At 33.4% G+C, this 19,894-nt stretch overlaps 3 protein-coding genes across 3 annotated transcripts; 2 read left to right on the top strand and 1 right to left on the bottom strand.

The window, feature by feature from the left end:
• Positions 1 to 4,152: 4,152 nt before the first annotated feature.
• On the top strand, positions 4,153 to 5,151 carry LOC142518716 (LOB domain-containing protein 37-like). The gene is made up of 2 exons (XM_075621526.1): positions 4,153 to 4,491; positions 4,600 to 5,151. Exons 1-2 carry the CDS (start codon positions 4,308 to 4,310, stop codon positions 5,046 to 5,048), a joined length of 633 nt encoding a protein of 210 aa, XP_075477641.1. The 5' UTR covers positions 4,153 to 4,307; the 3' UTR covers positions 5,049 to 5,151.
• A 2,207-nt stretch (positions 5,152 to 7,358) lies between these two features.
• On the top strand, positions 7,359 to 8,783 carry LOC142518942 (uncharacterized). Its single transcript, XM_075621802.1, has 3 exons — positions 7,359 to 7,612; positions 7,960 to 8,085; positions 8,373 to 8,783. Exons 1-3 carry the CDS (start codon positions 7,437 to 7,439, stop codon positions 8,509 to 8,511), a joined length of 441 nt encoding a protein of 146 aa, XP_075477917.1. The 5' UTR covers positions 7,359 to 7,436; the 3' UTR covers positions 8,512 to 8,783.
• A 151-nt stretch (positions 8,784 to 8,934) lies between these two features.
• Positions 8,935 to 11,532, bottom strand: LOC142518941 (leucine-rich repeat protein 2-like). The gene is made up of 7 exons (XM_075621801.1): positions 11,352 to 11,532; positions 10,536 to 10,668; positions 10,388 to 10,459; positions 9,755 to 9,898; positions 9,597 to 9,668; positions 9,426 to 9,497; positions 8,935 to 9,140 (listed from the first exon to the last, which is right to left on the bottom strand). The coding sequence occupies exons 1-7, from the start codon at positions 11,431 to 11,433 to the stop codon at positions 9,074 to 9,076; spliced, it is 642 nt and encodes a 213-aa protein (XP_075477916.1). The 5' UTR covers positions 11,434 to 11,532; the 3' UTR covers positions 8,935 to 9,073.
• Positions 11,533 to 19,894: the final 8,362 nt, after the last annotated feature.

Here is a 19,894-nt window from a genome sequence, read left to right as displayed (position 1 = left end):
ATTGATTGGTCGCTAGAAATCCTTTCTCGAAAGATTTTGCGTTTAAAAAGAATTTAAAGGTCAAATGACCCTAGAGTTGCAGGCTACAAAATTTGAGATTTGGGTTCATATTCGATCATAAAAATTGGAATCAATACTTCTAATTAAGTTCCATCGGAAGATTTACTCAAAAAGAAAGAAAGTTCCATCGGAAGATGAAATTAAACAAACTGCAACCTTGTGGAACAATCTTTACTTGCACGATAAACCTCATTTTAACAACATTAAACGAATGAAATTTTTTAGAGTAGGTTTCTTGCGAGTCGGTCTCACGAATATTTATCTTTGAGACGGGTCAATCTTATCGATATTCACAATAAAAAGTAATACTTTTAACATAAAAAATAATACTTTTTCATGGATGACCCAAATAAGAGATCTGTCTTACAAAATATGACCCGTGAAACCGTCTAACATAAGTTTTTGCCAATTTTTTATCACCATCTTTCTCTAAAATGTGTGAAACATTATTTGACACTCTATTCCATGGAAGGACAGCAATTGCACTTTTGAGGCCAAATTAAAATGCTTTGACCCCTTTGCTTTGTGGATGACCGACCACCTCACACCTGCTTGAGTAGTCCTATTATTTTATGATAATTCTCCTGATGTATCAACAAGATTAAACAAGATTTCAGTATCATATGTTTAAAACGAGGTCTCGAATTCGAGATCTAATCATAATAAATCCCTTCACATCTTAAAAAATAGAATTTCCAATATTTGTTACATTTAATACAGGAACTTCGGTTTGTTGGTGAGCTTTTTAATTTTATTTATTTTTTAAAAAAAGCATATTTTTCTCGTTAGAAATTATATTTTAGTTTTGATTAATCTAATTATAAGATTTTATCTATGCATTGATCTTTTAGGTCTACACATAAATATTTTTTTATGACGATAAAACTCACGGTAGTATCGAAAACCCACTATAATAGTTGATTTAACTAATTATAATAAGCCAAAATTTGCTACATGGTTTAATGGAAACCCGTCCTCTACAGCTAAGATGGATGATTTGAATATTGGAATGTTCGTATATACAAACAAAAAAATGTGCATTTAATTATATCTAATAGTGGATAAGATTAAGATGTCTCTTTGGATTATAATTCCAATGAATCTTTCTTAAACCAATCTTAGCTAATCCTCGTTTACAACGTATTTTTGTTTTTGTTTTTATTTTTAAATAATGTGAATCCAATATACAAAAGAGTATGTCTATTGTGAGATGGTTTCACTGAATCTTTATTCGTGAGACATGTCAACTCTGCTCATATTTGACATAAAAAGTAATATTTTTTCATGAGTGACCTAAATAATATATGTCTCACAAAATTGACTCGTGAGACCGTCTCATACGAATTTTTGTGATTCGATCAATTTGTTTGCAAGTGATTAATGCTGCAAATGTGTAATTGTTTAGTATCGGATCCACCAATTCTAGTCCAATGAGCTTGGGGCTCATTTAGTGGCGGTCACCACAAATTAAAATCTTTATTTTATATATAATTTTCTTTAAAAAATTGTTTGAAATTAGCCATTTTCCTCTTGAATATTTGCTAAATCTGTCCCCGAAATTTTAGAGGAGATTGTATAAATTATTCAAAATTATCTCTTCGTATATATTTCTTGTTTCATGTCACATTTTATACAATACAAATTTATAAATGATTATTTAATCCATTTTACAAAGTTCAAGTTCCAATATATCTTATTTTTTATCTATATTTTTCAAAACACCAAATATTAAAAAAAAAAGAATAGGTTCAATTAATAAATAATTTTACATATAAAAAGGCTAATATATAATAATATATAAAATTAGTAAGTGTAAGTTCGAGTCATGGGACATAATAATCCAAAATAAAAAATCTAAAACGACAAAGGAATTTCATGTGTAAAGCTATCAAAAATGAAGAACAGCTTTACAAGGCATCGAAAGGGCAAATTGAATTATGAACCAATCAAATATTTTTATAGCATAATATATATAATCTTTAAAAATATATGTTTGGATAAATATAAATTAGCATCATCAAATATTTTTATAGCATAATATATATAATCTTTAAAAATATATGTTTGGATATATATAAATTACCATCGATACATCCAAACATATACTCATTTCTAGCACATTCTTATCTCGATGTTTTCTATATTTGCACATTTAATCAACTCCTCATATGATCTTGCTTTGATAATATTAACATTTTTTTTGATGTCCTATAGTCAACACATTATATATTATATGAGCAAATTATATTTGTCGTCATGTATATATATGTCTATTTGTGATTTGGATTTTATATATATTTAAATTTTAGTCTTGATTCGCTATCTTTATAATAATTTTAATCATTTTTTCGACGTGACACTAATGTAGTACCAATATAGGGTTGAAATATTGATATTATCACATCAGTACTCCCGACGAAAAATACTAAAATAGTCAAAAATCAAAAGATACATGATTAGAATTAAAATTTAATACCACTAGAAAACAAAAAACAAAAACAAAAGAAATTTTTTTTTATATAGGGGAATTTTGGGGGAGGGATGCAAAAGAATAAGAAAACGAAAAAGGGAGGGGGCATCCCCAACACCTTTGGAAATTTCTCCCAGCTCGATATATAACAAAATTTTTTGAAACTGTCGCAAATTTTAAATTAACGACGATTTTTTTTGAAATTGTCGCTAACTTTAGCGGCGGTTTATATTGCAACAATCTAAAAGAACCGTTGTTGTTTGTCCAAAAAAGCATGCTAATCGACAACAGTTTTCTAAAATCGTCATCGATTGTCCAAAAAAACACGCTAATAGACAATAAAACCGTTGTCTTTGACCCTAAAAACACTCAAAAACAACAGTTTTTAAAAACAATAGTTTTTAGAAAATCGTTGTCTTCTGCTTAAAAAAAACAACGATTTTCACTAAAATCGTTGTTAAAAAGTATACGACAACGGTTTTTGTGAAAAATCGTTGTCGTAGGTGCGTTGTTGTATGTCAAAATTCTTGTAGTGTATACACAAGATCAATGTAATCTGAATCTTCATTTCTCAATCAAATATCTATCTGGAAACCTAATATTTTTCTATTTTGTAATCCAATAAGAGCACCCGCATTGGTGGGTGTTATAGCATCCACCACCTCATCAAAAATCGTAGGGTCCACATGCCACATACACATTACATTAACACATTTATTTTCCCACATTCATTTTAACATTTACACTCATTATTTGTAGGTCCCGCTGTCCACTCATTCATCTTATTCTTACTTTAAATTAAATAAATTCAATTTCAAAATTTTTAAGAAATTTAAATTATTATTATTTTATATTAATAATAATATGTTTTTATATATTTAGTACGTAAAATAATTTAATTTATGAGTGTCACTTATTTAAATTAAAATTTTATTATAAACCTAAAATAAAACGGTACAACATATAATAATAAATAACACTTGCATAAAAATAAAAGAAAATAAATTAAACTTAAGAGAAGATGCAAAATACTAATTCAAGGATTGTTGTTGTATTTTGACCAAATATGTTCAACTAAGTCGGCACGAAGTTGGTGATGCACATGAGTGTCACGTATTTCGGAATTTGTTCGGAGATATTCATGAAATCATCGCAGCATCGTCCCTTTGCTGAAAATACGGTGAACGATCCTCAAGTGCCTTCACTATTCGAAAGAATAACTCTCTTCGCATGCGAAGTCGTCTTCGAAATATTTGATCTGGATACACCGAGTTTGTGGAAATCCGTCGCAAATAGCGACGGTTTTTTCAAAACTGTCGCTAAATGTTCAATTTTATTAAAAAAATAACCGGACAGAGGGGCATTCATAAAATATAAAATATAATTAAAATAATTCAAAACATATGGGGCCCGCGTGTCAGCAAATCAGCGACGGCTAGCGACGGTTTTTGACAAGGGCGTTCAAAGATTGAACGCCCCATACTCTCTCTTCTGTGAGTGGGCGTTCAAAGAATTGAAAGCCCTAATAAATTATACATATACTTTCCAATAGATTATTAGTCTAAAAATGTATATGATTAGCTGCATAAATACATGCATGGTCAACTCCTCCCTCTATATATATTCTCCTCATTCTCGCGGGGACTCTTCAACTCTACTCTCCATCTCCGCCTTCCATTATTGATCAAACTCAAGCACGAAACGTTAATTTAATCATATATCCGAGTACCCTTTTTCATTAATTTCTTGGTGTTTCGAAGCTACTGAATCGAGAACTATGAGTTGCAATGGCTGCAGGATACTCCGCAAGGGATGCAACGAAAGCTGCATCCTCAGGCAAAGCTTGCGAGGCATACAGAGCCCTCAAGCTCAGGCAAACGCCACCGTTTTCGTAGTCAGGTTTTTCGGCCGCGCTGGGCTCATGTCCTTCCTTTCATCTGTCCACGAATCCCAAAGACCTGGTGCGTAGATTTTATGCACACCACGTTCTGTAGAATACTCTGTGTGTGTGTGTGTGTGTTTTTTTTTATCTATCCGTGAATATCTGTTTTGCTTTCCTTGTTTTGCAGATTTGTTTCAATCTTTATTATTCGAAGCATGCGGGAGGACAGTGAATCCAGTGAACGGGGCCGTGGGATTACAATGGACGGGGAATTGGCGGGTGTGCCAGGCGGCGGTGGAGGCGGTGCTCCGCGGCGGCGTTCTGCGAGCCTTGCCGGAGTTTAAAGAAGGTTTTGCCGGAAATGAAAATGATCTGTACGGGTGTAAAGAAATGAACTTGATGCTTAAGAGGAAAGGGTTTCATAAAGAAGAGACAACGAGTGGACTAAATCTCGGGTTCACGGCTGGTCTCCCTGCAAGAATGACCGCCGGTGGGAGGGTGAAGCGGCGGAGAGATAACAACAGGCCGGTGATACCGTCGGAGGAGTCCGAAACGACGACGTTGGAAAGTGGTTTTGTTTCCGGTCAAGAATTGCAGCACGGACATCGCACCAAGCTTTTGAGGTTGTTCTTTTAAGGTTTTATTATTTAATTTTATGGCCATCGAAATTAACAAATCTCTCAGTTAAGAGAATTTTTTTCAATTGTTTGAGCTTTTATCTTTATTTGGGAAATGTAGGAATTATTTTTTTTCCTTGGTGGAACTTTTCCCTCTTCAAAAGTGCGGTCGCATCAATTAAAAAAAATTCACGTATTTTGTAAGACGGTCTCACATATCTTTAATATCAATCATGTTCATATTTACAATAAAAATTAATATATTTAACATAAAAAATAATACTTTTTCGTAGATGACCTATATAGAATATCCGTTTCACAAAATTAATCGTGAGACTTTCTCATATGAGTTTTCGTGAATAAATAAAAGGTTTATTTTTGGTAATTATATTTTAGTCACATTTCATTCAATGAATCAAATTTTTAAAAATTTATTTCACATAAATTATTCAATTTGATCTTAGATATTGATCATATCGTTGGTGGATTGGATTGAGTGGCCCTTTGGTGTCCCCCGAAAGAACCAAAAAAAAAAAAAGCAAAACGGGAAGGAAAAAAAAGTTTTCAACGCCTAATTTTCTCCGCACATATAATTATGGCCAACTAGCATTACTAAAACTCAAACTATTCAGTCGATGTGTCCGAATTACAACCACCGACAACTTAGTGCATGAATAATTTTATGCATTCTTTTTCTTTATAATTAATATTCATAATTTGTTTATATTATAATACTTTTTTGAAAATCATTATAAATTAATTGATTATTGTTAATCTTATTTATATGAACATCGATCCAGTAATACATACCTATTGGATATATATAAACGATCTACTGATATTGTTGAAAAAAAACATGATTGTTTGTTTATAAAAAAAATGAAAAAGTATCGATTTCTTCAATAGGGATACTGATAACCCATAAGAGCCCAAGTCATGAATGACCCGGAATACTAAATGAATAGACCAAATCAGAGTATATGTGCAGGAGGATTTTTTCAGCAGCCGGGTGGGTGAGCGCCCGGGACATTTTCTCTCCGGGCTACTAGGAGCCCTGGCTCTGATGCAAGCTCCCGGGAAGCCTTCTACCCGGGCTACCTCGAGAAGCGCACCACACTCGAGTGTATCGATATGGGCTATCTTATCTGTCAGAACAACATGAGTTTGACGTGTTAAAGAAGTCATCAGAAGTACAGGGTGTGGGGCAAGGTAATGATGAGATATCCTCCTATAAATAGCAGTTACATTTCTCATTTACAGATTCTGAAATTCGTAATGTTCAAACACTCACATATATTACCACATATACAGCCGTCCTTATTTCTTCTTCTCCCACTATTTTATTATTCTAATCACTATCTCATTATCCTAACATAGAAGCAAATATAAATAAATTCAAATTCACAAAAAAAAAATTAATTAGAAAAATTATTTATATTCTTTGCATATGCATTACATGTGCTTGATGCACTAGTATTAAACAAGTGTCAACTTTCTAATACAAAATTCATGTAGCTCCGTGGATAGAATGTTGTTTACCAACTAGAAGGTTTTAAATTAATTTATACGTGGTTCATTTCATTGAACAACTCACGTTTCCATTTTTCAAAATTACAGTTTGATATCTCAGTATTTTCCTTGATTACGATATAACTTTAATTTAAATATAAATCAAATTAATAAAAAAAATATTGTACAACTACGTAGCACATGTCAAGAGTCAATAGTACAATGTGATTAATTAGGGTGACCATTCAGTTCGTTTTGGTTACCGATCGAACCGAATAGAACTGATATTTTTAATTAATTGAACTGAACTAACAGTAATTTTTCAATAAACGATAAATATGAACCGATCTAATTGATAAAACGAAAAAATTGAAAAAAAAAAAATCAAGCACAAAACCACCTATTAAATCTACAGAACTATATTTCTTTTTTTTTTCTTCACTTTTTTGACATAATACAGAGATATTTTATCCATTGTAAGAATAATTCAATGATTTTAAAAAAAAATTGATTAAATAACATCGATCGGCTATTTTTTTTTTAAAAAAAATGATCTCTTCGAATATATGATCTCGATCAGCTATTTTTTAATAAAAAAAATCCTCTTCAAATATATTTTAGGTTAAAAAAAAGAGTAGGTTTTTTGTGAGACGATATCACAAATCTTTATCTGTGAGACAGGTCAACCCTCCCGATATTCACAGTAAAAAATAATAATTTTAACATAAAAAGTAATATTTTTTTATGAATGACTCAAATAAATAAGATATATTCTCAAAAAATTATTCGTAAAACCGTCTTTAACATAATTCTTTGTCAAAAATAAAATACTCTGCTACGTTTGAAAGCAAGTTTAAAGAAAATTTGTTCTCTTTAAAGAAAACGGTTGCAGAGGCCAATGGCGAAGGAAGGTCCATCGTCGTCCTGTCTCCCCGTCAACGTAGAAGAAGACAATGATTCGATGTTATACGGCTCCGCATCGGGCTGGGTCGAGGCGCGAACCCACTGTGATCATCTCGCTTCTTTGAATTCGGACCTCATCCACATCCCAACTCCCCATACTCCCTGCAATAGGTCTACCTCCTTAAACCCTATCCCCCTTTTTTATAATGGGATTTATTACATGGTTTGCTCTCTCTGTGTTGTGAATTTGGTGAAATTGCGAAAAAATTTCACTGTATTGTGTTCCCAGTATCTCTTGTTTGTATAGAGGATCATAGTTTATATGCGACGTCGATCCAGAAGGGCTGTTGTGGGATCGAACGAAAAATTTGAGATTTTATTGTATTGTTCATCGAAATGCGAGTTTCGATGTTATTGCTAAATTTTCCCTTCGTCCTACCTCATCATCATGGGAATTATGTATTTATGTTTCAGCATTTGTGTTCCTTCAATCCATTGACATTAAAGAAACTGTACAGGTGCGAACATCCAGATGAAAACTGGCTATGCTTATGCTGCAAAGATGTACTCTGCAGCCGTTTTGTGAACAAGCACATGCTAGAGCATTTTCGACGAGAGAAACACAGTTTGGCTCTGAGCTTCAGGTTTTTCTAGGCTATTATTTTCTTTCTGTATTTCAAACTTCCTGTCTTACACTAGAACATTTGTGCTATCAGTGGTCATCCCATCCATGAGAGAATGAAATTTCATGCATGATTTACTTGGGACAGTAAGTTTTGGTCCAAAATAAATCCATCGAGTCCCCACATTCGCGCGGTCTTGGATCAATTTCCGGGACCATCCCGGGTGCTTGCTGTAATTTCATCGTTATTTTTGCGCCTTTGATGCGCCGACTGATTCACCTCTCTAAGATGTATCTGACGTGAAACAGTGACCTTTCTGTGTGGTGTTTCTCCTGTGATGCTTATCTTGATGCTCAAGTGATATTGCCTCTTCGCCCTGTTTATGAGACTGCATATATATTGAAGTTTGGTGAAGCTCCCCCGCTACGGACACTCAGTCATCCATAGGCTTCTGATGGGAAAGCTAACTTCTGGGCTTGAAGAGCTCATCCTTAGCTTGAACTTGTTATCAAGGTTAGTTTTGCTCCTCGTCTTTCTTTATACAGCAAGGATGGATTAAGATGTAGAGGACAAGAATTGCCATTTTGTATGGTTTCCAATTCTTGCAAATATTGTATATGATTAATCTTGAATTTGGAGATGGCTTTTCAAGTGGGTAGAGGAGTCCGTTCTGAAAAAATTGGTACATCCTATAAATCATACCTTCATACAAATTTCAACATCTTCCACTTCCATTTTTTTTTGGCTGTCACGTAGCCAACTTCAGACAATATTCGAACAAGTTTGTGCTCATTTCTTTGCGAAGAGTCTGAGGGTTTAAAGGCCAAATTTTGGTGTTAAAAATTTGCCATCAAGGTTTAACCCCACTCATAAAGAGTCTAAGTTCAGCTATAAATGCAGGTTCCATTGTTTTACAGTACATTATGTTGGGATAAAAGATATAAATAGCCTACTTCAAGTTTACACTATAATGTTCCCTAAGGCGAAAACAACGTAAATCTACGTTTCATCAGCATCCGAAGTCATAGGACACCAACCCCTTCAGCTCAGGGCCATTGAGTCTGTTGTTCTCAAAACTGCACGATTGAAGATATCGTGTTAAAACAGATTGTCAAGAAAGTAAACATCGGTCGTAGAATATTACTGACAAATAAAGTCTCACGTTGATGAACCAAGCAAGGGTGCGTGTTGGTTCACGATTATGCTCATAACTGGGAATGTGAAAATCATGCCCTTTTGGAAGGAAAGGCAGAAATATAATTATAAAATTGTATCATTCTAAAAACAAAATCCAGCACTCATATAACTTCCAAGGCAGGATCTAAGTTTTTCGAGGGTTCATTAATTAAAAAAAAAAGTACCTTTCCATGGGAAAATTTCCGAATGGGCCATCAACTGGTATTGTTCCACAAAGATCGTTATTCGAGACATCACTACAAGAATTCACGGACCAAACGTGAGTTATCCACAAAACCAATGAAACACTAATTTTTGCAACATTTCCAATGACAGAAGAAATGAATTTTGCTTACAAAAGTTTGAGCTTAGATAGATTGGTGAGTTCCCTTGGGATTGATCCAGTTAGCTTGTTATCATTTACCCGACTGAGAGTTTAACTTCACGCTTCAATATTTTGAACTTGAAGAAACCAACACTGTTGAACTTATGAATGTATGAGATTTTTACTTACAGAAATCTAAGAGACTTCAATTTAGAGAGCGATTTCGGTATCTTCCCTTCAAACTTGTTTCCATACAGATCCAAGCTAATAAGTTTCTCCAAATTGCCCAACTCATCTGGGATTTGCCCTCCTATGTTATTTTTGTAAAGTTCCCTGCAATTCACTCATCCCAAATTCACAATTACTGCAAGGAAAATCATGCAAAAGTTTGAAAAACTCGACTTTCGATTTTTTTATGATGAAACAATAGCTATCATTAAAAACATCAAATATGTGTATCCAGAACAAGGCCAGCTAATCTTGTCAAAATGACCATATAAACTTGTAAGCTTAATGCCAAAAAACACGAAGTTTCCTCTATTATAGACTGCTCCCATACAAGAGTTCCCTTTAAACAAAAATGGTCTACATTAATCTACTTTGTGTAGGATCGTCGAGTGTCTACGGCCGTACCAAAAATCATAGGTTGTGGTATGAACCTTTGAAGAAATAAAATAGCTCAAAAAACCCACGTTAATCACAATACAACAGCAACCGTTACTACCCATAACATATGAAAATCAAATTACAGAATTTAAAACATGATTTTAAAAATCAAAAAATGGAATAAAACTGTAACAAAGTTCAAAGTTTAGGTAGTACAAATACTGAAGGTGCTTCAGTTCACCAAGCTCTGAACCTAATGACCCAGAGATGTTGGAATTTCCCAAGTCCCTGCGATCAAACAACATAATTGTAAAGACAAGTTAAATTGTAATTAATATGAAAGGAAAGTAAGTGGACATCTTACAGGCGAATTACATGGCTGTTGGAGTCACAAGTGACGTGAAACCAAGTGCAAGGATTTACGAGTGTTGGATCCCAGCTTTGTAAAACATTTGTGGGGTCTGAAAGCCTGATTCTCAAAGCATGCAACGCATTTCCTGCAAATTAAAAACAAACAAAAAAAAAAGGAAATCGACAAATTTCAAGCCATTTTTTATTGGAGAAAGAGAATATATATTTTTTTGCTCATGTTGAATTCGGTTCCATTTGGAAACCATCAAATTCATTGAAAGATCAAACCAAAGCTGGAAAAATATTTAAAATGCAACAAATCCAAAATTGTCCAAGCAGATACAATAAATTTATATCATGAAATTATTCATTGATTTCAAATCCCCAATCTTGCACAAAAGTATGTGCCTTTCTTACAAAAAAGGTAAATTCATTGTAATTTCTCTGAGGAAAAGTGATTGAAGAAGCAAACTTCTGAACTTTTCTTGGAAACAGAAAGTGTGCAGGGCTTTTACTTCAAATAGCAAATTCAGAATAGTTTCTTTGAAGGGAAATATATATCCAAATATCAAATTCTAACGTAAAACTCTGCGCACAAAAATCAAACTCAAATCTTGAAAAATGATCAAGAATAAGGAAAGAAGAACCCTTTTGAAATGGGCTCTTCGTATATTCACTCAAGAAACTCTCCAAAACAAGATTGAAGTATTGAAACACGACACAAAACTGCTACGCAAAAATTCGAACACATGAGCTTTTACATAAAATCCTTGGCACACAAAGCAATGAGAATTAATGCACGAAAAATGTAACAAAAAAGTCACTCCACCTTCAGAATTTGTGCAGACTGTTGAAGAAAGGGAGAAGAAAATAGGGAGCATGAAGCAGAGGAAGAGAGAGGGAGAAGCCATTACTTTTACAGAAAAAGATGGTGGAAGGAATTGAAAGGTTAATTTTATAAGTAAAACATTGATGGAGTGGACATGTAATCAGTCCAGTCAAGTCAATATTGGTGAACTTCAAATCAAATTATTGGAAATCAAAAATTCCTTCAGTTCTCGTGAGATCTTTGTATGATTATATATGAAAAATATTACTTTTTATATTAAAAATATTATTTTTTATTGTAAATATCGGTAAGGTTTATTCGTCTCACAGATAAAGATTCGTGAGATCGTCTCACAAAAATACCTACTCAATAAAATAATACTTTCTATTTCCCAGTTTTGACCATAAATGCAAGATAACAATAATTTTTAAAAATTAAAATACTATAGAACAACTATTTGTACACACACATATATAAATATGTCAAGGTTTTAAAAATAATAAGAATTTATAAATATAATAACTGATTCATCAATAATGGAAACAATAATAATATTTAAATATATCTCTTATTTTATTTTTATAGTAATTTGTATTATTTTACTGTCAGAATATGATCAATGATTATAATATGGCCAAGGTATGAGTACTAGTCATTGCGTCTTAATATTGTCAAACAAAAAATTAATTGCGTTTTAATAAATATTTATTTCTAAATGTTTAATAATATAACAATTATAAGTTCGATACAAGAAATACAATTAAATTTTTATTGCTAGTAAAATTCAAATGTCATCCATTATCACCTATTCATATTGATATATAAATCATTTTTAAAATAAAATAATAAATTTGATCACATTTATTTATAAAATATTCTTGAATAAACGGGTTTATCACACAAAATTTGTTGATGGTAATTTAAGCTCCTAAATTACGTTTTTGTAATAATATAACATGTATAAATCTATAGTTACAAATAATAATAATAATAATAATAATAATAATAATAATAATAAATCAACATTTTTGGTACTTCGGGAATAACACACATTTGCTGATTTCATGTACTTTGTGCTTTTAACTATTGTTCTGATATCAAATCTGACAACTCTGTTGCCCAAACAGAGGAACCAACTACGGCACCACACACTGATAATCATATTACTTTTTTCTACAATTTTCTTCTATACGGTTCATGCAATTCTGAAACATTTAAGATTTTTTTTTTCAGCATTCAACTCTACTTGGAATTTCTGTATCAAATAACAATATCTATCTCCAACTCATCTATTTTAAATCTTACTTCAACTAAAAAAATATTTTCGATTTATTTAATTGTTTTCTTATTAGTTATCAAATAAGTATTTTTTAAATTTAGTGATATAATTATAATTATATTTTATTAATAATTGCGCGACCCATGTGGGTCGAGATGAGTAAGTCGAGCTCTTATTTTTTCTTTTAATTTTAAAGTGTGTGGGTCGAGCTCTTCACTCATTTTTTATTTTAAGAAGAGTCTCTTCTTTTAAAAATTTTTTTTAAGTGAGTGGGTCGAGCTCCCCTCTTCTTTTTTTTCCAATTTTTTTTTTATTTTTTTTCCCAAAAAAAAAACTCATCTACGCCTGTCGCAGAGGGAAATGAAACTGTGCTATTTTGCAAAATAACACAGTTCTGTTGGAGAAAACCCCAACATCAAATAGCGTGAAACGTTATTTTGATGTTAGGGTTGAACTAAAGAAATTCAAAACATAGTGTTTAGCCCAAATCAATTAAACAAGGATCCAACTTGGCTGGGAGCAATTTAATTAGCCAAAATCCATGAAGCCCAAGCCACAACCCAATAGATGAAGCCCAAGGAAAGTTGCAGTTGGCCCAGTAAAGGAACGTTGCTGCCAGTTACGGCCATTACCCAAGGTGGAAGATCGTGGAAAGGAGCAACTGATGGGCAGAGTGTGTCAAAAGAGAAGGGAAGGGAATCAGAAAAAGGACCGACAAAATCAATTCACAAAAATCTACAGCATAATTTATGCATAATTCCATCAATTCTATGTTCATTTATTTCGATTTTCAGTAGTCAAGTATTTGAATTTTTATGTATTCCTCCGACTTTCTTGTAAGAATGTTGATCAAATTTCATAACAACACATTTAAGTTTGATGTTGTTTATGGATTCCCTGTATAATTTCTTTATTTCCCCAGTTTATACGTTTTAGTTTGGAGCCATTTCGAATGAATTATAACTAACGGTCGAATCGAGATTCGCAACGCTTGGTAAACGAAGTCAGATTATTTCACAAATTTGGCACGAACACGTGCATGTCACGCCCGCGAATTTTCGTGATAAACAAGTTGGCACGCCCAGTGGGACCAAATGTCTCCAAAGCGTACTGAGAAAAATGAAGGAATTCCTCCATCACATGGGAAAGATCATCGTTCACAGGAGGAAGAGACCGATGTTGATGGAAGATCAGTGGAACGACTGGTATACAAGTTCGAAGAAGAGGCTGTGAAGGAAGGAATTTCATTTTCTGGTGGTGAGGGACTTCCAGCAACTATTATGTTGTCCATGGAGAAAAATATCCGTGAGGATCTCAACGAAATGACCAAAGTCTTTATTGCTGTTATGATGGAAGTTATGGCAGAAATAAGGGAATGGAGGAAGTCTTTGAAGGAAGAGAATAAGTCACCAAAAGATGATAAACCTAAGGAAACTGGAACTAAATTGTCTGAAGACCAACGCCAGGGATCGGGTAATCCTCAAGCAGGTGAAAATCACCGCTTGGAGGAATCACCGACCCTCGGGTTTGTTGGGGAAGGAAGGTATACTCCTCCACACAGGAGGGAATATGAGTTGGATCCTAAACGGCAAAGTTACAGTAACGGTAAACAAGTAGCAGGGAATATGTTCGCTGTCACTTCTCCTAGCAAGCATCCAGATATGTATGGTGATGGGGGAATGCATGGGTGTTCAGTCCAGGTTCGAGGAATAACACTCGGGGGGCTAATTATTCCCTGCACCCATTGCGAAAAACTCCAGTCTTGGACTCCGAGACTGTACATGATGTTATTCAAGAGTTGTATGGCCCGGGAGTGAGGCCATTCAACCGACCAGAGTTTCATAAGCCATACCCCGATGTTGTTGATCGTGAAAATCCTTACCCACGAGGATATCACATTTCAGACTTTACTTATACTCGAGGGAAGACCGTCAATCTAACGTGGAACATGTGGCGAGGTTTACAATACAGTGTGGGGAACTAGCAAATTTGGATAATTTTTCCAACTACAAGTTACGCTTGTTTCCCAATTCATTGACTAGTACTGCTTTTATTTGGTATGCCACACTGCCTCGGAAAATGATGTTGGAGGTAACGGAGAACAAGACAGAAACTTTTCATGGAAAAGGTCGTTGTCACAGTGGAGATGATATGTATTATAGTGGGAGGAATATGAGGTACAGTAGGGGATCCATGACCAAAAGGCCGGAGAACCAGCACCTCGGAAAGGTTTCATTTCATGGGTCAATGAATGGCGATGGAAGGAGTGACTGACAGTCATTCCAGAAGCTAATACAGAGGCCACCACCTCTAGACACCGATAATAGATATGAAAGAAAATCTCGTTTTGTTATTCCTCCCAGAGCAATCCCCAATGGTGTATGGAAACGGGTGGAGCATCCAAAGTTCCCAAAACCGCTTTCTCGGACCCAAAAACGACGTTTGTTGAGAGAAAAAGCTGTTGAGCGCAGATCTAAGGTGGAGGAATCATTCAAAGAAAAGAAAATATTTGAGGAGGAATATGGAGGTAGCAAGGAAGAAGAGTTACAAATGGAGGATTTAATCTTAGCTCCGACTCAGATGAAAGATCGACAGCCAGAGACAGATGTTTTATAAAGATGGAATAGATGAGAAGTATTATACAAAGTAGGCTGGATAGCCACTTTGGCTAATTTTGAGATATTGACTCGTAGAAAGTTTCTGTATTATGCGAGGAATAGGCTTTTAAGCCATTCCCCGCTGAACTTGTTTGCAAATAGTGATGGACCATTTGTGAATAAATAAAAAGAAAATTTGCTCATTGAATCCTTTGCAGCTGATGTGATTTTAATAGAATAATGTGTTGTCTTGATAGTCGAATTGATGACGTATAGAGCACGTTTATTACATATTTCGATATTTTGATGGTGTTTGGAAAGTATGGGTGATAATGAGCAATGGTGATAACATGTTGTGATAATATTGAAGAAAACAGGCTATTTAGCCGTTGTTCTTAATTTATTTTACAGAAATCCGGGCAGAGTTTCCCCTGTAAACGTGACATCCCAGAAATACAAATACATGAAAACAAATCCCAAGCAGCATGTATAAGGTAAACAACATGTTTCCAACAACAAAATTTGGCTTTCAAGCTACTTTTCCAACTCTACACATCATAAAAGACACTTGTCAAACAATGGTAAACAAGTGCAAAAAAGATGTTCACCAAAGCTTGGCAATTTTATTTTGGATTGGCCGGCGGCACTACCATGAGGATTTTTCATCTCCATTGATCTTTAAGAAATCCAAAAAATGGGATCTCATCCTCAGTGAATTTGGTGGAGCATCACAATTCCTTGTGCTGGTGCATTTCTTGTAAGTACATGGAAGATTATATAAGTTGCACAAGCTATAGACCAAGCTCTGAATATGCACAACAAGGAAGTTGCTCTGTTGAGGTGCAAGCAGTGAGCTCGAGTGACATAATTAATGATGGTCCGGTGAAATTGTTGGAAGCTTCTGAAATAGTGGAAAAGTCCCAAGAGAAAGAATGTGCAAATTACGAAATGCCGATTTCAAGAAACATGTTGGAAAATATTAAAGACGTTGACGGTGGTGCTCTCTGAGATATTTTTAGAAGGCAAGATGTCTCAAAATTGGAGGAATATGTGAGGAAGCACTACAAGAAGTTCAGACACATCTATGGGAATCCCTTGCCACAAGTGTTGCAAGGTGTTGCTCATCAAAAAACTCATTCAAACATAGACACAAACACCTTGAGAGCAGCATGAAATGTAGAAAATTTTACTGTGTTTTTGTGATAGAGGATTGAGAAAAATGGTGAAATATACCTATCTTGAGAAGGTGTGGCTTGATGTAAAGAAGTTTGATGATGACAATTTTCAGAAACTTGGATGCCATCACAAAGGCGATGTATTCGGTAGTGATATGGGACATGAGATCTCCATGAGTGGTTGAGTAGTTGTCTCAAAGTGAAGGAAGATTGGTTGTGAAAGGCTGTGAAAATGGGAAGATTTTGGGGGAAGAAGGCAAGGAAGAAGTTTATAAGGAGGAAAACCACACTGCTACCTTTTCTTTTTTCTCTTCATCTGTCTCCTCATCATATATGTCGTGTTAGTATTTGAGCCCAACTTATAAATGGGCCAATACATTAGAATTATTACACATATAGCCAAATTTGGCCCATGGGCCAAATTGGCTACGAGGGGCAATTGTTTAGCCCAAATCAATTAAACAAGGACCCAACTTGGCTGAGAGCAATTTAATTAGCCAAAATCCATGAAGCCCAAGCCACAACCCAATAGATGAAGCCCAAGGAAAGTTGCAGTTGGCCCAGTAAAGGAACAGTTGCTGCCAGTTACGGCCATTACCCAAGGTGGAAGATCGTGGGATGATCGTGGAAAGGAGCAACTGATGGGCAGAGTGTGTCAAAAGAGAAGGGAAGGGAATCAGAAAAATGACCGACAAAATCAATTCACAAAAATCTACAGCATAATTTCTGCATAATTTCATCAATTCTATGTTCATTTATTTCGATTTCCAGTAGTCAAGTATTTGAATTTTTATGTATTCCTCCGACTTTCTTGTAAGAATGTTGATCAAATTTCATAACAACACATTTAAGTTTGATGTTGTTTATGGATTCCCTGTATAATTTCTTTATTTCCCCAGTTTATGCGTTTTAGTTTGGAGCCATTTCGAAGGAATTATAACTAACGGTCGAATCGAGATTCGCAACGCTTGATAAACGAAGTCAGATTATTTCACAAATTTGGCACGAACACGTGCCTGGCACGCCCGCAAATTTTCGTGATAAACACATAGAAATATATATATATATATATTATATATATATATTAATCAACTAGAAAAATGCAAACGTAAAGAAATAGAGATAATTTGTATATAATAATCTTATTTAAATATGTTGGAATTATTTTTGCAATAAGAATAACTATTAATAGATTAATAAATAATTATTTGGTAACAAATAAAATCATGACATTTTCTTGTTTTTGATTTGAAGACCCCCTGAAATCTTTTTGTACCCATCGATTTTTATCTTCTTAGCTCTTTTTTTGTAGGCGTCAATTGGTTCGTCATCTCGAATCTCTATTTCATCTTCATCTTCATCTTCATGGATCTTTATGTTTCTGTTGATGCTTAATTCATTTGACTTTTCTACCTTTGGCGGTACATTGCTTTGTTTAGTTTGCTTGATAATCTTCCGAGATCTCCGTTTCCTGATATTGACATTTGTTGTTGGATAATTGTCATGTATCTCAATAGCTTTTTGCCACAATCTTTAACACTCCATCACGTATTTCTACTTAATTATCCAACTTGAACAAGAATGTGTGGAGCTTGGTTGACTTAATTAGCAAATCTTTATATGGGTTATTTGGTAAATTTTGCATTGCAAATTTTTATTGTTAGATTGAAAATCTAAATATTTTATTTATGTAGATATAAAATCATTTGTTTGTTTTTTTTTATACCTGGTCATGAATTTGAATGAAATCTTCAATAGAACATCAAACAAAAGATGCCGCAACTTTTCCAAATAATGTTATTCTTACCGTCTCATTCCCATATTCAATTGTGATTGTTATTCTATACCTGCAACATAAAGAAGTAAAGTAGTGATCATCTCTTTTTTTTACTGTGATCTAAAACTTGGGTTGGGTATTGGTATTTTTTATTACCTTGGAATGATCTTAATTGGATAGTTGATGCAATTGGCACAACTTGCTTTGTTGTTTGTTTTTGTAGCAGCTTGGAAACAATGATCACATGTTTCATACCATGGAGTAGCTTTGTTTTCGATTTCCTTTATCTTGCTCCGTATCAAATGTAGTTGTTCTATGTAAAAATAAGAAGCATTTCGAATCTTGGTTTAGTTTGAATGTTAATTGTTAAAACTTTTAATATTTAGCATGGGCAAATTATCTAGTTTTTGTTTTGTATCATTTTAGTAACTAAAACTATTAAGATTCATAAATAGTAAATGCAGTACATCCGTCAACATAGCTCGGTTTTTTGTTACATCATCTAATGTCACTTATTTGGCGTCTATGAGTGTCTTCGTAACTCAAAGTTCTTTTAACTTGTCTTGTTTTTGGTCTGCATCCAACCTACAAATTTATTATAAATAATAGTCTTTAATCATTCATATATTATAATAAACAAAATTTCTAGTGTTTTTATCTAGTTTCTAACATCATTTTATATATTTAAAAAGAAAGCTGTCATGCTAGAATAATTTTTGTGAATAAATAAGTAAGTTCATACAATTTATACAATGAAATGTATAACTCAAAAATACGAAGAGTTAGAAATTCAGAAATATGTACCATGTTTGTATTTTTTTGGTGATGTCACATAGTGGGTTAAGAATCATTGCAGTTGTAGGCGTAGTTTGTAAATGTTGTGCATCTGTTTCATTTTTTCGATTTACACCACACATTAGTCATTTTTGCTAAAAAAAACATTTAGGAAATGAAGAAAGAAAGTTTGTTTTACAACATACTGAGAAATATGACTTCTATTTTCAGTTGAAAAAATTATTTATTCAAGATAAGGGAACTTACGCAGAACTTCTTTTACATTCATGATATTGGCGAGTTCGTCAAATCCCTTGAATTTAAATGTTAGATGTGGCATCTTTAGCATCCGAGATAGCTATGAAACTATGGTATTTTTTTGTAAATTCAGCTCAAATTTGGGGTTGACATTTGAATATCTGGAGTCTATGCATTTGATAAGAGAGTTGGATATTGTATACAACTTATTGGTTTCCAATAACTTGCGAAAATATTCATTGACATTTGAGAAAATCAATCCATTAATCATTGTACCCTGTTTTTTGTATAAAAAAAGTAAGCAAGATTAATTTGATGGTAAAATACGTGAGTATGAATATTAAACTTGAGGCAAAAGTAAACTTATATATGTCTGTTTTAATTTTTTTTTTAAGTTAAAGAAATGAGCCTATGCTGAGAAATAATATTTTTTAATACTATGATGGTGGAATTATGTTTTTACATAGTTTTGAGGTATATATATATATATATATATATATATATATATATATTAGTTATAGTAAAACTTAGAAATATGAAATATAATAATTATCAAAAACAAAAAAGAAATATAAATGCTAATTATTTTCTTATGAAATATATAATATTACAAAATAAAATGAAATTATTTATTATCTAATTAAATTTTATTATTTTGTTGGTTTAGTTTTGACAAATATATC

This window comes from Primulina tabacum, chromosome 11, assembly GCF_025594145.1.
Source record: "Primulina tabacum isolate GXHZ01 chromosome 11, ASM2559414v2, whole genome shotgun sequence".
Classification (NCBI taxonomy): Eukaryota; Viridiplantae; Streptophyta; class Magnoliopsida; order Lamiales; family Gesneriaceae; genus Primulina; species Primulina tabacum.
The sequence above is the reverse complement of the archived record's forward strand: the minus strand, read 5'-3'. Positions and strand labels throughout refer to the sequence as shown.